This window comes from Syngnathoides biaculeatus, chromosome 15 (genome assembly GCF_019802595.1).
Source record: "Syngnathoides biaculeatus isolate LvHL_M chromosome 15, ASM1980259v1, whole genome shotgun sequence".
NCBI lineage: Eukaryota > Metazoa > Chordata > Actinopteri > Syngnathiformes > Syngnathidae > Syngnathoides > Syngnathoides biaculeatus.
Genome location: NC_084654.1, coordinates 3,113,879 through 3,140,564, shown reverse-complemented (window position 1 = coordinate 3,140,564; position 26,686 = coordinate 3,113,879). Strand labels below are relative to the sequence as shown.

Sequence of the window (26,686 nt, the reverse complement as noted above, 5' to 3'; positions counted from 1 at the left end):
GTCGCAGTTAAATGATCAACTTTGTGGTTGTCTTATCTTGAGACTGCATGGCTTGGACACTCGGGTAAAGAGAGAGGCTGAGTTGTTAACTGGTCACCGTCTATTGGTGAGTTGGTGCCGATGTTGGGGAAGATGCCAGTCCGATGTGGCAAGCCCAAATGCATCATGAGGGTCTGATGGGAACATCTGGAAGAATCCGCTGTCAGAAAGAGTTTTACCTCCAATCTCCAAAAGCACTTTGCTCGCATTCCAGGTGATGGGAGTATGGGGTACTGAACACTCTGATAAGGGCTGTTCGATCACTGCACGTCTGGTGACTGAATTTGCTGCTGTCAGAAATTCAGACTCGTTTCAAGTGAGAGTTGGAGTCCGCCAAGATTACCTTTTGTCACCGATTCTGCTCATAACTTATGGTCAGAATCTCTACGTGCAGCCGAAGCAGAGAGGTGGCCTCAGTATCGCATCACAGCTTTCTGTAAATGATGTAATTCTGTTGGTGTCATCAAGCCATGATCTCCGACTCTCACTGGAGAGGTTTGCAGCAGAGTATGAAGTGGCTAAGATGATAATCAGCACCTCCAAATCTGAGCCCATGGTCTTCGGTCGGAGAAGTGTGGCATGCCCTCTACAGGTCGGGATGAGATTCTGCCCCAAATGGAGGAGTTCAAGTATCTTGGGGTTTTGTTCATGAGTGAGGGAAGAATGGAGCAGTAGATGGACAGGTGGAATGGTCCACTATCTCCAGTGATGCAGGCTTTGTATTGATCTGTTGTGGAAAAGAAGGAGCTAAGCAGAAAGTTGAAGCTCTCAATTTAATCCCTCGATCTACATTTCTTCCCTCACCTATGGTCACTCGCTATGGGTCATGACCGAAAGATATAAATGGGCGAAATTAGCTTCCTGGGAATGACCAAGGACACGCTGGAGAGACTAAGTCTCTGGGCTGGCCTGGAAAATCCTTGGGATCTGGATGAAGCCGGTAGCTTGAAAGAGCTGGAAAAAGTGACTGTGCAAAGGGAAGTCTGGGGGTCCCTGCTAAAGCTCCCCCACTCCTTGACCTGACCCGGATAAGTGGTAGAAGATGGATGGTTGGATGGTTTACTGATAAACAAAGCTTAAAAAAATGAAGATTCCTACTTTTCATTGCCCAACAATTATATCTGGGTTTCTTCTGTTACAGTGCATTTGGTTCCGCCCCAATTGAGTAAGCTGCTCATGGGAACATGCTTTGATAGCATCAAATGATGTTAAGTCCCAACAGTATTGCAATTGCACATCAAAAACCACTTCAAGCATGCAACCACATCAACTAACTACGTATCAGAACAGACTTTTGAGCGACAGAGCACACGGTCTTAATATATAGATTCCCAACAAAAAGGGAGAAGTAGCACATTGTAAAATGGGTTCATTATTTTACAAATGAATTTTCTTTATTCTGTCTGTATTTCTTTTTTTACTTGAATGTCATTTTTATTACGGACCATGGTCTCATAATGAATATGATGTTTTGATTTCTTGAGTTTTGATTTACCAGTGGTTATGAACCCAATTCTCTAACATTTAATAACTACTAATATAGTATGTACTCAAAGCTTCAGGAGCAACAATCCATAACTACCTTGGCAGTTAACTAAGCAGAACATACATTAATATAATGTAACCCTCTGTAACATATATGTGCTCTGTTGCTGGCTTTAAAGCCAAAAGACTGATTTGACTGCGCTTAAATTTTGTAGGACAATGTAGTAAAGGATCAAAAAACTAGTGTCTGAACTGGCAAATGTGTTACAGCAGTGAAAACAAATTCTGGACATGACAGAAGGAAGGTCAAGAGAGTCATACCTTGTTCTGCCATCATGTGTGCAAGGCCTTGAAAAGGTGAAAGGGAAAGGAAGGAAAAGATGTGGAAGAGAACACTTGAGCACATTTCCAATACACTGGTATTGTGACGACATGATTCCCCACAAAAGGGAGAGCATGACATCAGGGCATGCTTACAGGTAACACGAAGCTTCCAGAGGCTAAGGAGTTCGAAAAGGCTGGGTACTTTGAACTGTTGCTCTGTGCGTAGGTACAAACAACAGTCAGAACCCATTCCCGACTGGAAGGCAGAGGGAAGCTATCCTGTCATCCACCAGGATGAACCCCAACATACAGGCGGCAAGCTGGGGAGCAATAAAGTATGCCCACACCTGCTCGGCACCTCTCACCATGGGTGACTCCAGAGGAACAGAGTCCAACCATCCTCAAGAGGATGGATACCAGAGCCCAAAACTTATGTGGAGGTGACCCAACTCTATCTAGTCGGATCTTCTCGACCTCACTCAACAGTTTAAGTGGGCTGCAACATTCTGAACAAGCTGGAGCTGTTTAATGCTCTTTACTATAGTCAAGTCTACATGAGATTAAAGCATGGATGAGCTTCTTGACACATGCAAGCCTTCATCTAGATATGTTCATCAGATGGTAAACGGCAGTTTTAGTAATGGATTTCATATGACATATGAGGTTGGAATCTATCAGAACACCAAGGTTGCGGACTTGGTCTTTGCTTTTTAAAGATAGTTAGTCCAGGTATTTATGAACAGCAATCTTTTTTTTCTTCATTGTCACAAAAAATTACGGTGAAGAAAATAAGTATTTGAACACTTCTCTATAGCAAGTGCTTTCCACTTAGAAACCATGGCGGGGTCTGAAATTTTCATTGTATGAGCATGTCCACTGTGAGAGAGATAATCTAAAAGGAAAAATCCAGAAATCACAATTGATGATTTTTTTAAAATGATTTATTTGTGTGATACAACTGCAAATAAGTATTTGAACACCTATCTATGAACTAGAATTCTGACCCTCAAAGACCTATTAGTCCACCTCCACTCCATGTATTATCTTGGATCAGATGCACCTGTTTGAGGTTGTTAGCTGCATAAAGACACCTGTCCACCCCATACAATCAGTAAGACTCAAACTTGTAACATGGCCATGACCAAAGAGCTGTCCAAAGACACCAAAGTCAAAATTATACAACTCCACACAGCTGGAAAGGGCTTCGGAGAAATTGCCAAGCAGCTTGGTGAAAAAAGGTCCACTGTTGGAGCAATCATTAGAAAATGGAAGAAGCTAAACATGGCGGTCAGTTTCAATCGGAATGGAGCCCCATGCAAGATATCACCTCATGGGGTCTCAATGATCCTTAGAAAGACAGGACTTGGTCAATGACCTGAAAAGAGCTGGGACCACCGTTTCCAAGGTGACTGTTGGTAATACACTAAGACGTCAGGGTTTGAAATCATGCATGACACGGAAGGTTCCCCTGCTTAAACCTGCACATGTCGAGGCCCGTTTTAAGTGTGCCAATGACCATTTGGATGATACAGAGGAATCATGGGAAAATGTTTTGTGTTCAGATGAGATCAAAATTAAACTTTTTGGTCATAATTCCACTAACCATGTTCGGAGGAAGACGAATGATGAGTTCCATCCCAAGAACACCATCCATACTGTGAAGCATGTGGGTGGCAGCACCATGCTTTGGGGGTGTTTTTCTGCACATGGGACAGGACGACTGCACTCTATTAAGGAGAGGATGAACGCGGCCATGTATTGTGAGATTTTGTGGAAAAACGTCTTTCCCACAGTCAGAGCATTGAAGATGACCCGAAGCACACAGCCAGGAAAACCAAGGAGTGGCTCCGTAAGAAGCATATCAAGGTTCTGTCGTAACCTAGCCAGGCTCCAGACCTAAACCCAATAGAAAATATTTGGAGGGAGCTGAAACTTCGTGTTTCTCAGCGACAGCCCAGAAACCTGTCTGATCAAGAGAAGATTTGTGTGGAGGAGTAGGCCAAAATCCCTCCTTGAGTGTGTGCAAATTTGGTGAACAACTACAAGAAATGTTTGACTTCTGTCATTGCAAACAAAGGCTACTGTACCAAATATTAACATTGGTTTTCTCAGGTGTTCTAATATTTATTTGCAGCTATGTCACACAAATAAATCATTAAGAAAATAATACATTGTGATTTCTGGATTTTTATTTTTTGATTATCTCTCTCACAGTGGACATGCCCCTACAATGAAAATTTCAGACCCCTCCATGATTTCTAAGTGGGAAAACTTGAAATATAGCAGGGTGTTCAAATACTTATTTTCTTCACTGTATATCAGTTTTATTGTGGTTTAGTTAGTAGGGAAATGTTGGCTCATCCAGTTATTCATCCATCTTCAAACACTGCTACATGTAACTGTGTGTCATCTGCATAGCTATAATCGTCAAAACGAAAGTGCTGTAAAATTTGACCCAAGGGTCGCATATACAGGCTGAAAAGGAGGCATCCAAGAATTCAGCCTTGAGGTACCCCATATATTCATTTGTTGAGATTGAGCACTTCTAATGGTTCTATTTAGTGTTGGAAACAAAGACTGGTAAGCATTTGTGAAGTTCTTGTTTGTTATTAAGAATCACTGGACTATGATAACTATAGTATTTTATGTTATACCTGTCTTGTTTTAGTATTTTAACATTATTATTCCAGTAAGTTACTATGAACTAAAGATTCAAACATCGATTAATGCAAAACCTAAATATGAGATTCAAGATGCATAAAGTCCTGTCACAGTCACCAGTATATCAATCAGTTTTTAGTTTTTTTTTTCACTCCAACTCACCTGTTTTGGTGCTGACCTCTGCAACAAAAAATAGAGAGAAAAGGAAATAAAGGAGGAATTAGACACTCTTGTGACTTGCATGTTCACTGTCATGCAAATATTGTAACAGCACTCTTCATGGGCCATACAAATGGCCAGCAGTGAGCACAACCATGTGTATGTTCTGTACCATTTCAAGACATTTCAGTCAAATCACAGCTCAATATTATTAGAGTGATAATAATGAAGGTGAAAATTCAGAGAATGGAGAAATTAAATTAGTTTGACCCAGATTAGCAAACGTCCCCTTTTTCTTTTGCATTTTTCTTTCAGTGCAGATAAATGACCTCATGAATCAGACATAAGCTTGTGAAAATTCTGTTGACCATGTGGACAATAAAAACAAAATCTCAATCGTCTTAGGTTGATACTTGAGCTAATTGTAATATATGGCTAATTATACAGTAAATACTCAAGATTGTTGTGACAAAATAAAAGCAATCAGAACAACATTTATTTTCAGGCAAATCTAATTGCTTTAATTTAACATAAATATAATTGATTTAAGATGCATTAAATTTCCTTGGCCGGGACAAATTGAGCATGTGTGACTGTTAACGTGAATACAAGCAGATGGAAGTCATTCAGATATGCATTAACTAATAATTTATTTGAAAATGAGAACTTATGTTAGCAGTACTCTGTCATTGAAATTACTTGGTAAAATCTTGGAAAGGAGTCTGTCTGTGTATGTGTGTGTCTGTGTCCATGCATGTATACATGCATGTGTTAGGGTCCATACATATGTGTGTTTGGGGTAAGGGTGAGGGTAATAACTTGAAAAAAGATTATTCTCGGTTTTAACCACTTGTGTAAGGGATTCAGTGCTTTCACCTGAATGATCTGGTTCAGGACAAGTACAAACCCTTTGGATTCTAACAGTTTCATTATTTTTATAACTATTATTATTATCACCCAGTCATTTTCAACACAGCTTCTCCAGGTTAAGTTTGTGGGTGTGCATCCATCTTTGGGCAAGAGTTAGGGTAGACCTTGAACTGCTCGCCAACCAATCGCACCAGCCAGGACGAATCTCAAGAGATCGTCCAGAGGGAGAGAGCGAGAGAGCAAGTGAAGTATGTCATTGGCCTTTTCTATCCATGGAGAAGGGACAAGTGGGTGTTTTCATATCCGAGCTCGAACCAGGGGCCAGACCATGCCTGTACTGCCCAAACCCTACTTTTCATTTTAAGATTAATTTGGTTTAAACCAACACTCTAAATTCCCCCTAGGTGTGATTGTGAGTGCAGCTGCTATCTCCCCTCATGCGATTGGCTAGCAATCAGTTCAGGGTGCACCCTGCCTTCTGCCTGTTTACAGATGGGACAGGCTGGAGCAGTCCCGCAATCCTTGTGAGGATAAACTGCTAAGAAAATGGATGGATGGATGGATGGATGGATGGATGGATGGATGGATGGATGGATGGATGGATGGATGGATGGATGGATGGATGGATGGATGGATGGATGGATGGATGGTTTAAACCACTGGATTCATTTCAAATTGTAATTATTGGATTTCAGTTAACGACAACATTTCCCTCTAGCATTCAAATATCCCATGGTCAAATGTCGATGTCGTATCGGGCTGTAAATTGTTGCGATTACCTCACTTTTTGTAATAATAAACTGCATTTCTTTGCTTTCCTTTTTTGGCACAATTAACAGATTCAACATCAGAGATTCAAGCGTGCACATCTGGTGTTCATTCTAGTGTTCCAACATATTTTCGCCCCCTTTTTTTTTTTAACCTCCACTCATTCTTGGCTAACTCTTCCTTTAAAATTATCCCAAATACATTTCTCTTCCCATCCCATATTCCCATTCCCCCTTACACTCACAAGGGTTGTGGGGGTGCTCGAGCCTATCCCAGCTATCTTTAGGCAGGAGGTGGGGTACACCCTGAACTGGTCGCCAGTCAATTGCAAGCCCTCCGAGACATTCTTAGCTAACTCGTCCTTATAAATAACCCCTACCCTATTTCTCTTCACTTCTGCACCATGGTCAAATATTTTAAACCATTCCCCTAAACTCCTAGCCTTACTGCATTCCCACCTGCTATCTTGGATGCACAATATATTAACCTTTCTTCTAAACATCATGTCAACCAACTCCTGAGCTGTGAGCTTCTCCTGTCATCATCCCAAAGTTGTGGGCTCTGTGCTTTCCTCTTCTCTTTCTGAAGAACCCGCTTTCTAGCTTTCCTTTGTCTTTGACTCAGACTAAGTGAATTTCCACAAGCACACTGCAGGTTAACAATGGCGGGGGCAGACGTTGTTATCCCGGGCCATGACCTATCTGGTGTGGGATTCTTTCGATGAACACTGGTATTTGTTTGGAAAAGTTTTTAGACGGATGGCCTCCCTGACACAACCCTCTGCATGGGGTCACCCTACAGTTTGCACTGGTTTGTGCCCCCCCCCCCCCCCCCAAAGGGATGCAAAGCTCAGACCAAGCATTTATGTCAAAGAAATTTTTGAAGCCCTACGAGAGAGGATAAGCTCATGGCACAGATCAACATAATGTTTCAGAGAAAATTTCTGCTCTTTTGAAGATCCAAGTTAGTAGGATTGCCTTCTTCATCAGCAAATGAAAGCTGTTCTGAACCATCATGATTCTTCCTTGAGCTTGATGCTCATCTAAATTGAGTGGTTGAGGGAGTCTTCTTAGGTTTTAGTGTGGTGACCGAGAGAGTTCACTGTCAGATCCTTGGGGTTTCTTTGAAAAAAGAGGAGAAGCTTCCAGAAGAAAACCATTGCTGCAGCAATCCACTAGTCAGGGCTGTATGGTTGACTTGCTACTCGGAAGACCTTTTTAAAAGGCGCATGACACCACACCTGAATTTGCCCCAAGGCAACTAAAGGACTCTGGGTCCATAAGACATTAAATGCTCTGGTTTGATGAGGCAAAATTCTGAAATCTTGGGCATAAATTCCAGATGTCATGTTCAGAGGCAACCAGGCATCACTCATCACCTTGTCAGTACCATCCCTATAATGATGTATGGTGGCAGCATCATGCTGGTGCTATAGAGCTCGTGCACATGACATCACAGTTTGCATGGCGCCATATTGCCGGTCAAACCTAGCTGCTCGGTAGTCTTTCGGCAGGAGAAGATTTTTCAAATTGCCCAAGAACTGTTGTGCTGTTGGCTGTCACAATAGATGAGACAGTTCTTCAGAGATACCATTCTATAGAATACCAGCTGAAAAACAAGAAAACATCGATGGATAGCTGGTCAAACAAGGCTGCTTGTCAGTACGGAAGTCGTTGAACTGGATTTTTCACAATGCCCGAGACCTATTGTGCTGTTGGTTGTCACATTAGATGAGACAGTTCTTCAAATAGATCTTTCAATGGAATACCAGCTGAAAAGACGAGAAAAGATTGATGGATTTCGGCAATTAAACGGGATGGATGGTGCCCAACGAAGTACACACGCCTGTGTAGCGATCATTTCATTTCAGGCAGGAATTATTCTTCTCAATTTCGAATTAGCAAGAAGTATTTATAAAGCCAAGTTGACTCATTTGAGAACAATGCATCTTTAAAAAAAATAATAAAAAGTCTGTCACAGAGAGGTTAATGGAGGTAAGCATGTGGCAGGAATACGCTTCCGTGTACCGAGGAGATGACTCGCTGTCCTAAATTTTTTTCAATTATAGTTAAAGAATGAAAGTTTGTGTCAAACCAAGTGCCAGGACTTAAATATTGGTATTTGTATTGAAAAAATCTGAGTCAATCACTATGTGAGATTTATTCCTGATTGAGAACAGATCCAGCAACATAGTATTTGTAGGCGTCCAGACTTTTATACGCTTTCAAACTCTTCTGTGTAAATCTCAACGACCTATTCACCAGATACGTGTGAATATCCAGTTGTCCAAGACAAGCGGAAGTGAATTAACAGTCCAAATTTCTTATCAACGAAAACATCAACTTCGGCATAAATATGTATCCTCTATGCCAAGTGTCTCTCATGTTTCCATGTACCTTCGTTTATTATCACCTTCTAAATGTTTAACAGTATTGGACAAAACTCTGGGTGTCGTGCTATGAGACATATTTTTGGTTCGACTCAACAAAATTAGGTTGCAACAATGCTTTGTTTTTACCTGCAATCTGCCGACGTAAGCAAAAATCATGTGATTTTATGACATTGGTGCACGAGCTCTGTAGATATATAGTTATATAGATGTATATCGTTGATATAGATTCTTTTCTTGTCTTATCTTTCTTATCCTCACAAGGGTCGCGGAGGTGCTGGAGCCTATCCCAGATATCATCAGGCAGGAAGCAGGGTACATTATGAAGGGGTTGCAAGCCAATCGCAGAGCACATAAAGACAGACAACAGTATTGATTGCCCAGAGAAAACTTACACAGGCACAGGGAAAACATGCAAGCTCCACACAGGCGGGGCTGGAACCTTTGAACCCCAGTCCCCAAAACTGTGAGTCCAACGCTCTAACCAGTTGCTTCACTGTGTCGCCTGTTGTATTGTAGTGGTCTCAAATTTTGTTGCTTGTATTTAAGGAGTTTGTGGCTGAGTTTTGCTTTGTTACAATCGCCAAGAATAATGATGGTTGAATCTGGGTGCCTTTTTTCAAGTTCATTTATTTAGTTAGCCAGCATTTGCAGTGCAATGTCCGTGTTAGACTTTGAGGGGGAAATACCCACCCCACCCTCGATACACAGTTTTTCTATAAATATGGACAGGCTGAGCAATCAAAAATCACTGCAATTGTCACTACACTACAGTTGAAAAATTACACTGGCAAGATTTTCAAGCCACTAAGAATAAACAAAAATCGAAAATTTTATTTTTCAGCTAAAATCTAATATCGTTCATCATTTCATTTAAAGGCTTTTTAGTGTCTGGTGTGGGTTTGTGTGATCATTCGTGAAATTGTCTTCATCTCCTGGGTGTAACTTAAAGTGCCACTGACAGCAAAAACATGAAATTTAGTATGTTATTAACACCCCCCCAAAAAAAATCAGCAGGAATGGAATCATCCGTTTGGTCACGGCACGTGAGAATGTTGCTGAATATTGATTTTTTACTCTCGCCCCATGAAAAATCTGTGGACTGTGTAAGGTTAAAGAATACGCCGGAAGTAACATATTTTGCAGACAACTTCAGCTGCAGGATCAAGTGCTTTAAACTCTTATACAGGTGAGAAATTACCTGTTTTTGCTTATGGCACCGCCACACCATGACGTTCTGGCCAGCGTCCTATAACATTTGAGGAAACGTTGGTGTCATGATCCTGCCGCTCCAGCCCGGGCTGTGCGGGTGCCCGCGCGGTCGCGCTGAGTGGGAGGCATACACCTGCGCCTCATGCGGGCTGATTATCCCCTGTATATATAGGACCCCGATGACGACTGGTTCTTGGGCAGATCGTTGAGCTTCATGCCCCATTCAAGTACTCCCGTATCCCTGATCGTCAACCCGTGTGTACGGACCTCCGCCTGTTCTCCGACCGACCCCGTAAGCCTGACTCCTTTGACACTTCTGTCTTCCTTGATCAATTGATCAATCTCCTGCCTGCCCGCTGACCTGCTCTCTATGACCGATGTCCCAAATACCGCTGCTGCTCCTGACTGCCTGCCCGATCTCCGACCATTGAATAATAAATGTTTATCCCGAATTACCTCTGCGTCTCCAGTGTCCTCCTGCATTTGGGTCCTACTTCTGTCTCGATGGGTCGTGACAGAACGATCTGGCCAAAACAGGACCCAGCAGGAAAGACCTGGCGTCACCGGGACCGACGCAAGGGAGACCGACTGCCGGACCAAGCCGGTCTGGTCCAGGTAGGCTCCATGACGTTCTACACTTCCGTGTAACATGCTCCGCCGGCAAGCTATGAATACGACGTGAAACCGGCAGACCCGCAGCTGGTGGCGAAGCTTCTAGACAAGAGGGAGGAGGAGCCGCCAAATCACGAGGTGTTCTGCCGCGAAATGCGGGTGGAGATAGAGCGGCTCTCATGGCCTAGATTCAGCAAGGATTGAAGAACCAGCCGAGCTACGCTGACATTGCGACGACTACTGACTCACTCCTGACGCAGATTCACGCTGGAGTGGGAACGGATCCACTACCAAGCCAAGCGCACGTTGCAGTGGGAAGTGATCCGCCACCTCGACACGCCCACGTTGCAGTTTCAACGGACTCATTTCTGACTCATGCTCACGCGGCAGTTGGAACTGACCCGCCCCCGAGACATGCCGACGTGTCAGTTTCGACTGACTCTCTGCCTACTCTTGTTCACGTCGCCGTGGAAATGGATCCGCCACGCGCCACGCCCACGTTGCTGTATCAACGAAAGCACTGCAAGCTCACGTGGCAGTAGAGACTGACCTGATGCTGCCTCACGTTGCTGTCCAGGAGGTGGCGACGTCTCCGCAGCCCCTTCTCATCCGTGCCCAAGAGTACCGGTGGCGACCGGCTCGCGGCCGCTCCACGCTCCTACTACGTTGGCGACCGGTCCGTGGTCGCCCCCCGTTCCTGCTCCGACGGTGATGGGCACACCCATATGTTCCCGTCCAGGAGGTGGCGATGGTGCCGCCGCCTTCTCATGTTGCTGTCCAGGAGGAGTTGGCGATGGTGGCTTTGCCGCCGCCTTCTCACGTTGCTGTCCGGGAGGAGGTGGTGAGGACGCCGCCGCCTTCTCACGTTCCCGTCCAGGAGGAGGTGGTGATGTCGCCGCCGCCTTCTCACGTTCCCGTCCAGGAGGAGGTGGTGATGCCATCGCCGCTGCCTTCTCACGTTCCCGTCCAGGAGGAGGTGGTGATGTCGCCGCCTCACGTTGCCGTCCAGGAGGTGGCGAGGACGCTGCGGCCTTCTCACGTTCCCGTCCAGGAAGAGGTGGTGATGTCGCCTCTGCCTTCTCACATCCCGATCCAGGAGGAGATGGTGATGTCGTTGCCGCCGCCTCACGTTGCCGTCCAGGAGGTGGAGATGGCGCCGTTGCCTTCTAACGTTCCCGTCCAGGATGAGGTGGCGAGGACGCCGCCGCCGCCTTCTCATGTTGCTGTCCAGGAGGAGGTGGCGAGGACGCCGCCTTCTCACAGTGCTGTCCAGGAGGAGGTGGCGAGAATGCCGCCTTCTCACGTTCCCGTCCAGGAGGACCGGGGGCAACTCATCCGCGGCCGTCCCACGCCCCTGTCTCGATGGCGACAGGAGCTGGGGAGTTTTGTTGAGCCACCCCGGAGCTAGAGAGACTTCGGGGTGGCGGTCATGGCTCTGGTCCTTCTCTCCATCATCCTCTTCGCTCCTGATGGCTCCCAGCCGGTTCATGAGCAGGTCTCATTTGTGACCAATCCACGGCTGCCTCCTGACCAAGCCTTGGTGGCGACCAATCCCTGGTTGTCTCGCAACCACGACATTGGAGGTTCTCGTCTGGAGCAGTTGCCTGCCTTGGTCTGGTTCCTGCTTCGCCGTTTGGTTCCTCACCGAGGTCGCCCACCCGAATCGCCCCGTGGGGATCCTGGTGTTTCCCATCCGGGTCATCCTCCTGACCTGTCCACCCGGACGCCTCGCGTTTGGTGGCCTGGATGGCCACCAGACTGGGGTTGGGGTGCATTTGGGTCCGACCTCCGTTCCGATGGGTCGTGACAGTTGGTAGTCACCCATGGTCGCCGGGCTAGCTCCAGAGTAGCGTTGTTTCCACGCCAGTGAACGTCAATGATCGCTGGGAATTGGCAGAGAACGCCGGTCCGGAAAAAAAGTTTTGAACATGCACAAAAGTTCTCACCGTGACCAACGTTCATCAACGTTTAATTTTAAACACTGCAGAACTTTCAAGAACATCCATGGAACGTTTTACTAAGGTTCACCGAGCGGTGCACGTGTTTGCCTATCGTTAGTCAGTCATAACTCTAGCTTTACTTGGTTGTTACTTAATCGTTTGCTTCGCAGTGAACGACTCACTGGCAACCTGGCAACGCCCACTGAATAATCCCCTAGCGCACACAGCGTATAACCAAAGTGAAACGAACGTCGTTTGGTGTCCATTGACCGTCATTCCAGCGTTTCCCGAACTTCCATGCATATGGGTATATAAACCGATGCTTTGTGAAAGCAAGGTCCATTTAATATTAAGCTACAGTAGAGAGCACCTCCTATGGAAGATCCAGAAAGCAGCAGTTCGTTTTCGTGGAAAAACTCCACCAGACTATCCTCAACAGCTCGGTCCAGGATCCTGCAATCCTTTCTCTGCTTCTTTTGTCTCTTTCTTGGACCGTCCTCACTGGGGTTTGCAAGGTGTTTAGGGTCCCCAGGGGGTGTCACTTGGTGTGTGACTTCGTGGACGTGCTCTTCCTCCTGCTGTTGTTTTTCCTCCAATCACATTGCTCGTGATGAAAGAGGCTTAGCTTTCTTACTAGCATCGCTAGTTGCTGAAGTCCGCGCCCTAACTTTTTTTCTTCTCGGCGGCATAATGCTCACTGTTCTAACTCACGACAACAATTGAAGTGACTATGAACTTTTTAACGTTTTAGTGCCGGTTCCACTGTAAAAATTACATGCCAGCAAAACGCTTTTCTGTCGTTATTCACCCATTGGTCTCACGCGCAACACACTCGTCTTACGTCGCGCCCCAATGACGCGTTTGCACACGCTAATGGTTTTTAGGGGTATCTTATTTGGTCGCTGTTACACGCTTTTCGTGTGCTAGACACGCTTTTCGTGTGTTAGACACGCTTTTCGTGCATTAGACACACATTAAGTCATGCTTTAGACACACGTCAATCACACGCCACATGTGTCATCCACGTTTGAGAAGGCTGAAAAATAGAACGATTGAAACGTTCAGAGGAGGTTGACCAGAACGTCATGGTGTGATGGAGCCTTTAAATGCAAGCTCACTCTGTTGCTGGATTTTTCCCTAAGACTCGGGGGGATGGATTCACTCTCCACACATTTCCAAAAGACCTGATTCGTCGTTAAAAATGGATTGCACAGTTGCAAAGGACACGAGCTTTGGGGGTTCTAATTAACAGGTAGGTGTGTATGGAGCTAGTAAAAAAAAAATAATAGGGTGAGGGGACTAATTTGTGTCAAAGTTTATAGCATATGTTACGTGTAAATTTAGAATAAATCCCCTTGGTCAAACCAGCATAACATAACAAAGCACTTGTATTGCGTTCAAGACAATTTAATCACACACAATACAATACAAAACAAAACAATAACAAAATAGAAATAAAAACGTGTAAGACGAGTTAACTAGCTAAATGACGTAACATCACCAAAGTCAAACGAATGTTCCAAACAGGCGAATATTATTTCCAGCGAATGCTCGAAGTCAGTGAATGTTCCGGATATGAAAGGCAGAAGACAGTGTGTCGTCTGTGTACTTGTCCAAAAGCAGCAGTGGTAGTAACTCCATTGACAGCCATCCTTCTGAACATTCTAGACATCTGCGTCCGACCACATAATGGAGTCCTTCTCTCAGAACGTAACAAAAGATCCATGTCATAATAACTTAATAAAGTACGTAAGTCAGGGTGCTCAATGTGTCGATGTGCGCGGGCTGCCGTTAGTGGTGGCACGGGCCGCCGTTACCAGGGACGCAGGCTGCTGTTTCCCCCAACACGGTCAGGCAGATAGGTGGGCGGGCACAGGGATGAAAAAGGACCTCTCCCCCAACCCGCCACCGGTGTTTGGGCACCCCTGACATAAGTAATAAAGTATGCAAGAAAGGTAAATAAAGAGAAGAATAAAGAATGAATAACTACAAGAAAGATATAGACACACATAACACATAGCTCTAGATTAATTCCGATAACATCCATGATATTCACTTCACCCTCCTGAGTCCTCCTGAATACGCTACATACACAAGACTTGTAAAAGGGTTAGGAAATCAAAAAATTGTGGGCCAATCATTTAGAATATTTCATGAGGTCCCTCATCCTCCTCATCTCCCCACTTGTCTGTGTCTGTAGGCGACTCTGTTGTCAGTGGAGAAGTGATCCACATATTGTCTAAATATAGCTCGAAACGATATGATAAAATGGCCCCGGTCACTCCATTTGCTTCTGAGATGTTTTCTTCCTCAAAAAGAGCTTCAGTCTCAGAAGGGGCGTCAGAAAAATCCAAAAAATAGCCCTCATTCATCTGCCATTGAATTCAGCAGAGCGTGTTTTCAATGGCAGGGCTCCAGTGTGATGTCTGGACATGATGTCATAGACAAATATGACTGCCACTGGGATGTCCTTTGTGTCGAGTCAGACTTACGCAACTGCGCTTTTATAAAATGCTCCCAGCTCACTTTTTCCGACTGGTATTATTATAAAAGTGATTAGTATTATTTATAGTTTTGATAACAATACTACTTTAAAATGTGATTTTTGTGTCAGATAAGGAAGTGTTTATATCTTTGGTTTTGGCAGTGAAATTTTATTTACTTTTTCACGTGGCGCAGCTGGTTTGGGATAGCTTTTCCCCTTAAGTATTTAAATATTTCTTAACCGCATTTTCTGTTTGCTTTGGTTTTGTTGAGGGTTGAAATTTATTTGATGGTCTTAAACATTTAAATGGTGGAAATATTTACACAATTGAGAATTCAAAAAGATGTTTTCACAGCACTGTATTCTACCATTATTCCCTAATTGAGGGATTGTTATAATCTCTTGAAGCAATAAATTTTCTTATATTTTTATATGATTTAATGGTAATCTGGATTGATTATTTATTTTTATTATATATTTTGAGTTTTTATTTGTGAAATTCAAAATGGTAAATTTGATTAAAATAAAAATAAAAACAGAAAATATAAGCAGTATGAATTTTACAAAAGGTGGTCCTGTTTAACTTTTCTTCTTGGCTCAGAAAAAAAAGGGAATTATGTGGACAATGAAACATGTAACAGGGGCGGTATGGTGGAAGAGGTGTAGAGCATTGCCCTCCCAGTTATGAGGACTGGGGTTTCAATCCTGACCTCACCTGTGTGGAGTTTGCATGTCCTCCCCGAGCTTTTGTTGGATTTTTCCAGGCACTCTGGTTTCCTTCCACATCCCAAAAACATGGGTTAATTTTATAAATTGGCATTATTTGTGATTGTGAGTGTAACTTTTGTCTGTCTTTTGTCTGCAACCAGTTCAGGGTGTACCCTGCCTCCTGCCTGATGACTGCTGGGATTCGCTCCAGCACTCCCACGACCCCTCGTGAGGATAGGCGGCTCAGAAAACGGATGGATGGATTGATAGAACATGTAACAAAAAATGTAATCTTCAATTAAGTTTCCAGAGAACTGTATTACACTCTGTCCTACTGCATTGTGTAATGTTCACAGTGCTGTGAAATGTTTTTGTATGTTTTAAGGCTGCATGGTGGAACAGCTATAAAGCGTTGGCCTCAGTTTTAAGTATTGGGTTTCAAACCTCAACCTCACCTGTGTGGAGTTGCATGTTCTCCTTGTGCTTTTGTGGGATTTCTTTGGGCACTCCGGTTTCCTCCCATATCCCCAAAACAAGTATTAATTGGAGATTCTAAATTCCCCCTTGGTGTAATTGTCAATACGACTATTGTCTGTCTCCATGTGCCCTGCGATTGGCTGGCAACCAGTTCAGGGTTTACCCTGCCTACTGCCCGATTACAGCTGGTATTGGCACCGGGACTCCCTTGAGCATCATGAGGATAAGCAGCTCATAAAATGAATGGATGGATAAGTAACCTTATCTGGAGTTTCATCACGAGCTTTCTCTTTCATCATCAATTTTATTTATCCAGAACAACACTTCTTCTAATTTCCTGTTCTTTTTGGCTTCATTAATTAATAATTGATTAAAGAGTACCAGACCTTATCTTGTTCACACTGCTCCTAATTGGATATTGCCATAGCAGCTAAATTGCACAGCAGGGCTGCATACACAGCACTTACTTGGTATGTAATACCAGCCAAGACAGATTTGTAAATTAGTTATTTTCAAAGAAACAATTTGACTCGATCAGTTAATCCCATCTAATTTAATAAGATTATCAACTGAGATCATTTCTAGCTGTAGCTATAAAGATAAAGGGCTATGTATCATAGGTTTAAGTCAGAAAAGGTGTACAGCTATGCACTTTTCTGTCTACACCAATTCTCACGTCCACTAAATTCCATCATTTTCACGTCTTCTGAGCATGTGCGCATTTAAGGTGGAGGAACACTAAAGTGTGGGCATTCCCTCTCTTATTGGTCCTTGTGCACGTTGTGCCAAAGAGTTGAGTACGTTTTCCAGGATAGTAAATGTAGAACCCCGGAAATGTTAAACACCATTTTTTTATTCTTGCATGTGCTGCAAACCCCGAGCAGCTATGAGCAGCCTGATGGCTGACTTGCCATGCTGACAAACATCTAGCTGGTCCATCACCAAATGCCGTAGGGCCGTAATGTCTCCTTACCACATTATGCCGATTGTTTCATTTCAAACATGGTGCATAGTGGCTCTGAATTTTGTCTGAAAGCCCCGCACAACTGCAATCATTTTATTACCACGATGGGTTAGATTTTGACAAAAACAAGACAGGTGGACAGCGTCAGGGGCAGTTGTGGTGAAGGATGCTTCCTGAAGTAGACAATCATCTCTACAGTCTTTTGAGTGTTCAATGCCAGGTTGTGTTGACCACACCAAAACTCCAATCTCGGCACTTCCTGTCGATACGCAATCTCATCGCCGTCTTTGATGAGGCCGATGACCGTGGTGTCATCTGCGAACTTCAGGAGTTTGACAGTCGGACGCCACGAAGTGTAGTTGTTTGTGTAGAGTGAGAAGAGCATAGGGGAGAGCACACAACCTTAAGGTGCCCTGGTGCTGACAGTGCGAGTGGATGAGGTGGTGTCCCCCAGCCTCACCTGCTGTGTCCTGCCCATCAGGAAGTTGTAGATACACCGGGAGATGGTAGGCGAAACTCCGAGCTGGAGAAGTTTGGAAGAGAGGAGTTCAGGGATGATGGTAATAAACACAGAGCTGAAGTCTATGAACAGGATCCTCGCATAGGTACTCTCGCTGTCAAGATGTTTAAAAATGAAGTGCAGACCCATGTTGACGGCATCATCCCCAGACCTTTTAGCTCAATAGGCAAACTGCAGTGGGTCCAGCTGGGAACCTGTGATGCTCTTGCGGTAGTCCAGCACAAGGCCATCCAAGGACTTCATGACCACAGATGTCAAGGCAACAGGCTTGTAGTCAACTGTGTGCTTCACACAGTTGTAGAGACAAGTTGAAGATCTTTGTGAAGACAGGAGAAAGTTGCTCTGCGTAGACTTTGAGGCAGGATGGGAACACAAAGTCTGGGCCTGGCACTTTGTTGATCCTTTGTTGATTGAAAATCTGTCTAACCTTGCTTTCATGGATGTTATACAACCTTGCTTTCATGAATGTTATACAGTGGAGTGGAAGATGGTGCAGCTTGGTGGGTGCGTGGCATGGTCATCAGCTACCATGCTCTTGTTTTCTACCAGGTGCCAACATCACTTGTAATTGGTGAGCGGTTGTTGTCTGTGACAAACTGATTTGGAGTCATTAGCGCTGAGATTTTTTTCCAATCTAACTGCATAGTACCTCTTTCCAATGTTAATTTATTTAGTCAGCTGATTTCTTGTGCGATTGTAGAGGGCCCTGTGCCCACTATGATATGCAATCTCTTCAGCATGGCGGAGTTGCCCAAGACTGGCTGAAAACCACAGCTTGTTGTTATTGAACGTGCAAAAAGTTTTTGTTGGTACACACACCTGCTCACAGAAACTGACATACACAGTAAAAATATTCATGAATTAATCGAAGCTGCGGGCTGAATTTTCGAAGACACTCCAGTCTGTGCAGTCAAAGCATCTTTGAAGAACATGCAAACTCCACACAGGGAAGGATGGGATTGAATCCGGGTCCTCAGAACTATGAGGCCAATGCGTTCCAGCTGCTCCACCGTGCCGCCCTTACAGCTGTCCACTTGAGTTATTATTTTAAATGCGGATTACATTACATGTTCTGCCCATCCAGCCATTATCCAAGACGCTTATCTTCACAAGGGTCACAGGAGAGCTGGAGCCTATCCCAGCTAACTTCCAGCGAAAGGTCGACTACACCCTAAAGTGGTCACCAATTAGTTGCAGGGCATTATGTATATTGTACATTATTTATTTTAATAGGTTATATAGAGAAAAATGATTCTTGAAAGTGCCACTGAGAACAAAATATACATTTTAAAACGGTATTGTTACCAAAACTACATGCAATATTAATCACTTTGATGATATTATGAGTCGTAAAAAGTGAGCTGGGAGCATTTTATTAAAGTGCAAAGTAGCGAAGGTATGACTCGACATCCCAGTGGCAGCCATTTTGTCTGTGACGTCATTTGCAGATGTCACACTGGGGCAGTTGCGAGAGAAAACACATTGTGCCAAATGCTATGGCAGATGAATAACAGCGATTTTCCAATTTTTCTGACACTCCTTCTGAGACCGAAGCTCTTTTTTGAGGAAGAGAAAATCTCAATGTCCCACGCCTCCTCTGGGACGTGAGCAAGTTTCTTTCGGAGGTGGAAGTTGAAATTGCTTCTGACAGGGGAATCTTCCACCCATTCCCAGCAGACCCTCACAATATGTTTGGGGCTGCCAAGTCAAACCGGCATCTTCCCCCACCATTGGAGCCAAGTCACCGACAGGTGGTGATCTGTTGACAGCGCCGCCCCTCTCTTCACCCGATTGTCTTGATTGACTTGTGGTCGCAAGTCCGATAACACGACCATAAAATCGATTATCGAACTGCAACCAAGGGTGTCCTGGTGCCAGGTGGACATATGAACACCCTTAGGCCTGAACATTATGTTCGTTATGGACAATCCGTGATGAGCACAGAAGTCCAGTAGCAGAACACCACTTGGGTTCTGATCAGCAGGGCCATTCTTCCTAATCACGCCCTTCCAGGTCTCACTGTCATTGACTACGTGGGCATTGAAGACCCCCAGCAGAATGATGGTCTCCCCAGAGGAACGACTAAGGAACTCCAGAGTGTTACAGAGCCCAACCCCACTCAAGAGGAGTGGTGCCAGAGCCCAAGCGGTGTGTAGAGGTGAGTCCGACTACAGTGAAGAAAATTAATATTTGAACACCCTGCTATATTATTGCAAGTTCTCCCACTTAGAAATCATGGAGGGGTCTGAAATTTTCATCGTAGGTGGATGTCCAGAGTAAGAGACATAATCTAAAAAGAAAAATCCAGAAATCACAATGTATGATTTTTTTAACAATTTATTTGTGTGATACAGATGCAAATAAGTATTTGAACACCTGTCTATCAGCAAGAATTATGACCCTCAAAGACTTGTTAGTCTGCCTTTAACAGTCCACCTCCACTCCATGTATTATCCTGAATCAGATGCACCTGTGTGAGGTTTTAGCTGCATAAAGACACCTGTCCACCCATACAATCAGTAAGACTCAAACTTGTAACATGGCCAAGACCAAAGAACTGTTCAAATACACCAGAGAAATTGTACAACTTCAAACGGCTGTAAAGATGTGACAGAGAAATTGCCAAGCAGCTTGGTGAAAAAAGGTCCACTGTTGGAGCAATCATTAGAAAAAGGAAAAAGCTAAGCATGATGGTCAATCTCAATCGGAGTGGAACCCCATACAAGATATAACCTCGTGGGGTCTCAATAATCTTAGAAAGGTGAGGAATCAGCCCAGGACTACACGACGGGACTCGGTCAATGACCTGAAAAGAGCTGGGTCCACTATTTCCAAGGTGACTGTTGGTAATACACTAAGACATCATGGTTTGAAATCATGCATGGCACGGAAGGTTCCCCTGCTTAAACCTGCACATGTCGAGGCCCGTTTTAAGTTTGTCAATGACCATTTGGATAATACAGAGGAATCATGGGAGAAAGTTTTGTGGTCAGATGACACCAAAATTGAACTTTTTGGTCGTAATTCCACTAACCGTGTTTGGAGGAAGACAAATGATGAGTTCCATCCCAAGAACACCATCTTTACTGTGAAGCATGGGGGTGGTAGTATCATGTTTTGGGGGTGTTTTTCGGCATGTGGGATAGGACGACTGCACTGTATTAAAGTAGAGGATGATCGCGGCCATGTATTGTGAGATTTTGGGGAACAACCTCTTTCCCTCAGTCAGAGCATTGAAGATGGGTCGTGACTGGGTCTTTCAACATGACAATGGCCTGAAGCACACAACCAGGAAAACCAGGGAGTGGCTCCGTAAGAAGCATATAAAGGTTCTGGCATGGCCTAGCCAGTCTCCAGACCTAAACCCAATAAAAATTCTTTGGAGGGAGCTGAAACTCTGTGTTTCTCAGCGACAGCCCAGAAACCTGTCTGATCTAGAGAAGCTCTGTGTGGAGGAGTGGGCCAAAATCCCTCCTGCAGTGTGTGCAAACCTGGTGAACAACTACAGGAAACATTTGACCTCTGTAATTGCAAACAAAGGCTACTGTACCAAATATAAACATTGGTTTTCTCAGGTGTTAGGTGCTCTATCACACAAGTAAATCGTTAAAAAAATCATACATTGTGATTTTTTGATTTTTCTTTTTAGATTATCTCTCTCACAGTGGACATGCACCCACGACGAAAATTTCAGACCCCACCATGATTTCTAAGTGGGAGAACTTGCAATATAGCAGGGTATTGAAATACTTATTTTCTTCACTGTATATCTAGTCGGAAATACTTGATCTCACGCACCAACTTAGGTTCTTTCCCTGCCAAAGACGTGACATTCCATGTCCCTAGTGCTAGTTTTTGTAGCTGGGGATCGCCCCAGTTTAAATCACACCCAACCCCTATGGCCCCTCACACAAGCGGTGAGCCCATGGGAAAGGGGACCCATGTTAACCTTTCGCGTTGTACCTGGCCGAGCCCCATGGGTGCAGGCCCGGCCACCAGGCACTCGCCTTTCGAGCCCCACCTCCAGGCCTGGCTCCAGAAGGGGCCCCCGATGACCAGCGTCCAAGCAAGAGAAACCAAGATCCAATTTTTGTATTCATCATCGGGGTTTTGGAGTCACACTTTGTCTGGTCCCTTTATTTTATTGTGTGATTAACCTGTCTTTAACCCAGTGCTTTGTTATATTTAGCTGGTTTGACCAGGAGATTTATTCCCAATTGGAGGCCCCATAACTCAGTGGTTAGAACATTGGTTTGGTAAACCAAGGGTCATGAGTTCGTGTCTCACTGGGGCCTCTACTCCCCAAGAGGGGTTGTGCCAACGTAAAAACTGTGCCAAGCGAATATGAGTGTTCATCTGAGATGTCACCCTGTGGCGACCCCTAACGGGACAAGCCAAAAGAAACTTACTTACTTATTTTAAATTATCACGTAACATATGCTATAAACTGTGAGACAAATTAGTCCCCCCAACAATTATTTTTTTAATAGCTATATACACACCTAACTGTCATTTAGAACACACAAAGTTCTTGACCTTTGCACCTGTGCAATCCATTTTTCACAACAAATGGGTCTTTTGGATACATGTGACGAGTGAATCCATTCTCCTGAGTGTTCTAGAAAAATCCAGCAATACAACGAGCCAGCATTTTAGCTAACATGCAGAAAAAACAGGTAATTTCTCGCCAGTACAATAGGTATAAACCAATATAAACACTCAACCCCACTACTGCAAAAAAAAACATAACTTTCTGGTTCTTCATCAACTCAAACCAGTCGGCAGAATTTTCATGGCGGTAGATGAATAAATTAAAATAAAAATGAATATTTTGACGCGCCTTGAACAAACGGATGTGTCCATTACAGCTGATTTTTTTTTTTAACAACATACTAAATTTTATGTTTTAGTTGTCAGTGGCCTTCTAAGCATTGACCAGAATTTTGAATTAAAGTTTGGGTGTGTGTACTATACACGTGGGCATTAGATGAGAGATTATGGAAATTCAAATCATTTTAAGTAATTTCGATTGGCACTGGGCAATACTGTGGTAGTACATCTGCCTTGGGCTTCTGAGGACTGTGCTTAAAATCAAGGCCCTGTCTGTGTGTTCTTTGCATTTTTTTCCCAACCCTGCGTGGGTTTTCTTGGGGTACTCTGATTTACTCCCACATCTCAAAATCATGCGTGGTAGGTTGACTGCAGTTGTGAATGTGAGTGTGAATGTTTTTTTGCTTATTCTGTATGTGTTCTGCGATTGACTGGTGATGAATTCAGGGTGTACCCAGCCTCTTGTCCAGAAGATAGCTGGGATAGGCTCCAGCAGCCCATGACCCTAGTGAGGATAAGTGGCACAAAAAATGGATGGATGGATAGATGATTGGCACTGTCAGAAAAATGCATATTATGTTTTTTAAAGGAGCAGAACTGCACAGCCTAAAACTGAGGTATTTCTCATAGTTTGCCCCCTTCATGGAAATCAATAAGCCAAACTTTTCTTTTTTATTTGAAGGCACTAAAAGAGTAGTCACTGATGGTGTAGTGGTGCAAACATCTGCTGGCAGTGTGGGATCGATTCCTGCTCAGTCGTGGTGTTGATATGTGCCCTGCAACTGACTAGTGACCTGTTCAGGGTGTACTACGCCTCTCACTCGAAGTGAGCTGGGAAAGGCTTTCGCACTCCCGCAACTCTTGTAATGATAAGTGGCTTGGAAAATGGATGGATGAATTCACAGAAAGACATCTTAAAGAGAGGAACTGAGTCCAAATGATTTTAAAATTGATTCTTAATCAGTTCGGTAAACTGTTAATTTAAAATATTTTGGTTGCTGATGATTACTTTTAGAATTGAATTTACTGGTGACTCAAAGCTGTGTAAAAACACTGCACCACAGCTGTTTCAAATGTGTTGCCTCTCCAAAGTTGTGGGAGGTACAGTCTATTATTGTGGTTGTAGTTTACGGTAATGCAGACCTTTGTATTATTTTTAGCAACTGTTTTGAAAAATATTTCATCGAACCCCTGTGTTATGTTGTGCAAGTTGTCATCATGTTGTACCAAAAGAAAGGTTAGGTGTTTGTGCTTGGGAGTGCAGAGAGAAAACACATTGAGGGGTAAGGTTGTGGGGGAGATGGGGAGCCTTTTCAGTAGTGCAATTCCCAGCACAAAAGAATGTGATATAGGACACCTGACATCTAGTGATTGGATAATGAAAAGGGGCCTGGGGAGCTCCATTCTCTCAAGAGGCATCCTTATCAGCGGCTGCAGAACCATGTCATTAGAATGTGTTGTACTGGCTAGCAGTATTGAGATTAGCTTTCAGATTTTACAGCTTGGTCACATACACAGACACCAACACATATTACAGTGAGAGCCTGGCAAGCTCACAAAGTCAAACTACCGGTAAAATGGCAATACTTGGTGAAATATCAGAAACAATCCTTTGACCAGTGAAAATAAAATAAATCAGAAAAATGTACGACATTTCAAGGTTATGCGGGTACCATATAATTTGTAAGAGTAGCCACGACTAATACATTCTGTGAAAGCAAAGCATGTTTTTGTTGAGTTGGAGGAAGTTGTCTGGTGTTCTATGCGACAGAAGAGTCTCCGCTTTGATGAAGGGCAAAGTTTATAAAAAAGTGGTGAGGCCGGCTATAATGAACAGATTAGAGACGGTGGCACTGAAGAAACAACAGGAAGCAGAACTGGAGGTAGCAGAAATGACAGTGGGTGTTAGAGAGGAGGATGCACGAGATAGGCTTAGATGGAAAAAGATAACACACTGTGACGACCCCTAACGGGACAAGCCGAAAGAAAAAGAAGAAGAATTTATATTTGACTATTTGTTTCGCACCCATTTGTTATTACATTATCAACAACAGGGCCCCCAAAAGCCCAAAGGCAGGTCCACTACTGTGAAGGTTCACTATAAGGACCGACACATGGACAGAAACTATTAAGAATTATTCAGTGATTTGACAAGATGCCGAACCATACCCGTGAATTTTTATTCTTTTGCCGATCTGTGTTTGCTTGATGGAAATTGAATGAATGAATGACTGTCATTTATTGCAATCATACAAACTGTATAATGAAATTGGAGAGCCTCTCTTGCTTCTGTGCATATTTAAAAGCAAAATAAAAAATAGATCAAAATAAATAAAAATAATGCGAATTAAATAAAAAATAAAATACATAAAATAATTAATTATTTGGGAATGCTGTTTTCTTTTAAAGGACTGATGCACCAAAAATGAATAAATTGATGAGGTGATGATGGCATAAATGTGAACTGTGTGTTAGCGGCACTTGAGGACACCGTAGTTGTACTTGTAGTTGTAGGAGTAGTACTGGTAAAAGTAATAGTACTGGGGGTGATCGATATAGTTGTGGTCATCATTTGAACTGAATCAACCAGGTTGCTGCCCCCACCTGTATTTTCACACAACTACCTTTTTACTTGCTTTGCCGCGCCCTCCTTTACCCATTTAATCATTGTGATGACCTGTTTGGCAATACTTTTGTCCTTACTGTGTATTGTGACAAATAATTACTGGGAAAACATCATAGTTAATTTTGAATTGATGGTAGTCACATAGTGAATGTGAATGAAAAAAAAAATTTTTAAGAAGTGTTTGTTACCTTCTGTGCAGAAGTGGCCTTTGTATTCTGTTTTGGAGCAATCACAGAATGGTTGCCCGTCCACCACTGTGCAAGTGCCGCCATTCTCACAAGGGTTCTCGGTGCACCACCCCTCGGACTCCAGGGGCACTTTGAGACTTCCCAGGAACAGTGGTTGTGACTTGCCATATTTCAGGTCTGTGATTGAGCCCTTGAAGGGCTGCATGTTTCGCGCTGTGGGCAGTGTGAATGCACCGCTGCGGATATCCTGAGGCACTCCACCCAGGAACAGGTCACTCACAATGTTCATGTACTGGCGCTGCGGCCGCACCTCATCTGCTTTGGCTTTTCCGTCCAGTGCCAAAACAGTGCGCAAGTTATACCTGCTGAGAAATACAAAGTGCCAGTTGTTGTCATCCACCCTTCTGTCAGACACAACTGTAGTTTCAGCACAGTCAATGCTAAAACGCAGCTGAAGAAGACCCTCAACCACAGACAGCTGCAGAAAGTCACAGTAGCCTCCATCGTCAAAGTAGAGCAGCAGTGCCTCTGAGAACTCTGTCTTGAATTGGAAGCTGAGATCACCACGGATACTGGCATCCCAGCGGAGGTAACGAGCCCACTGACCTGGTGTGCCTAAAAACTGCAGGCCCATACATGTGCTGAGGAACATCTGCAGCTTGATAGAAAAACTTATGAGCTCCATACTTGCAAAAAATATATAATACTCCAACAGGATAATTGATTGGAATTCCGTCTGGTTAGACTAATTCATATTTTTTTAAGAGCTCGCTATAGAAAAAACATGTACCTAAAGTGGCAAGGGCAGTAAATGGATAACAGTCATTGCGGTTAACAGTCTTGAGGCCGATCAAATTGTTGTGTAACTGGCAGGCATTGGTCTTTGCTTCGCTCCTGAGGGTCCACACAAGCAGAGGATGTAACTTTTTTTAAATGTATTTATTTATTTTTCTTACTTCCGTGCACGTTTTCATGACGCAGGGTACAGAGTTCTGCAGAAAACAAATCCTCTGGATATACTGTTAAGCAAAACATTCTCCTTCATGTTGCACATTGGGAAATTAAGCAGACGTGGGATCTGGTTGTCTCTCTTCGCTCCATTTCTGTTAAAAACAGAGAAAAAAATGGAGGTTGCAGAGGGTCAAAAAGTAATAGCCATCACATCATGTTTTTTTTACTCGCCTATGTACTTTCTCATATGACCACCCTTTTCGATAAGATCATTTAAAATCTGTACATTTTTTATCCAGAAAGGATTTATCCAAAAGAAAATGAATAAAATTTGAGATAATGGTTCGACAGACAGACAGACAGACAGACAGACAGACAGACAGACAGATAGATAGATAGATAGATAGATAGATAGATAGATAGATAGATAGATAGATAGATAGATAGATAGATAGATAGATAGATAGATATATAGATA

General features: G+C 43.7%; 1 protein-coding gene across 6 annotated transcripts in view; it reads right to left on the bottom strand.

Moving 5' to 3' along the window:
* The window catches only part of nrxn3a (neurexin 3a), a 189,936-nt gene extending 163,994 nt beyond the window's left edge, over positions 1–25,942 (bottom strand). For 4 of the 6 annotated variants that reach the window (XM_061843919.1, XM_061843920.1, XM_061843921.1 and 1 more), the window contains exon 1: positions 25,258–25,942. In XM_061843919.1, the coding sequence (XP_061699903.1) occupies positions 25,258–25,942 (685 nt within the window). Of the gene's footprint in view, positions 1–1,845; positions 1,873–25,257 lie in introns of all 6 variants that reach the window. The other 2 variants (XM_061843918.1, XM_061843922.1) reach the window with 1 other exon arrangement.
* Positions 25,943–26,686: the final 744 nt, after the last annotated feature.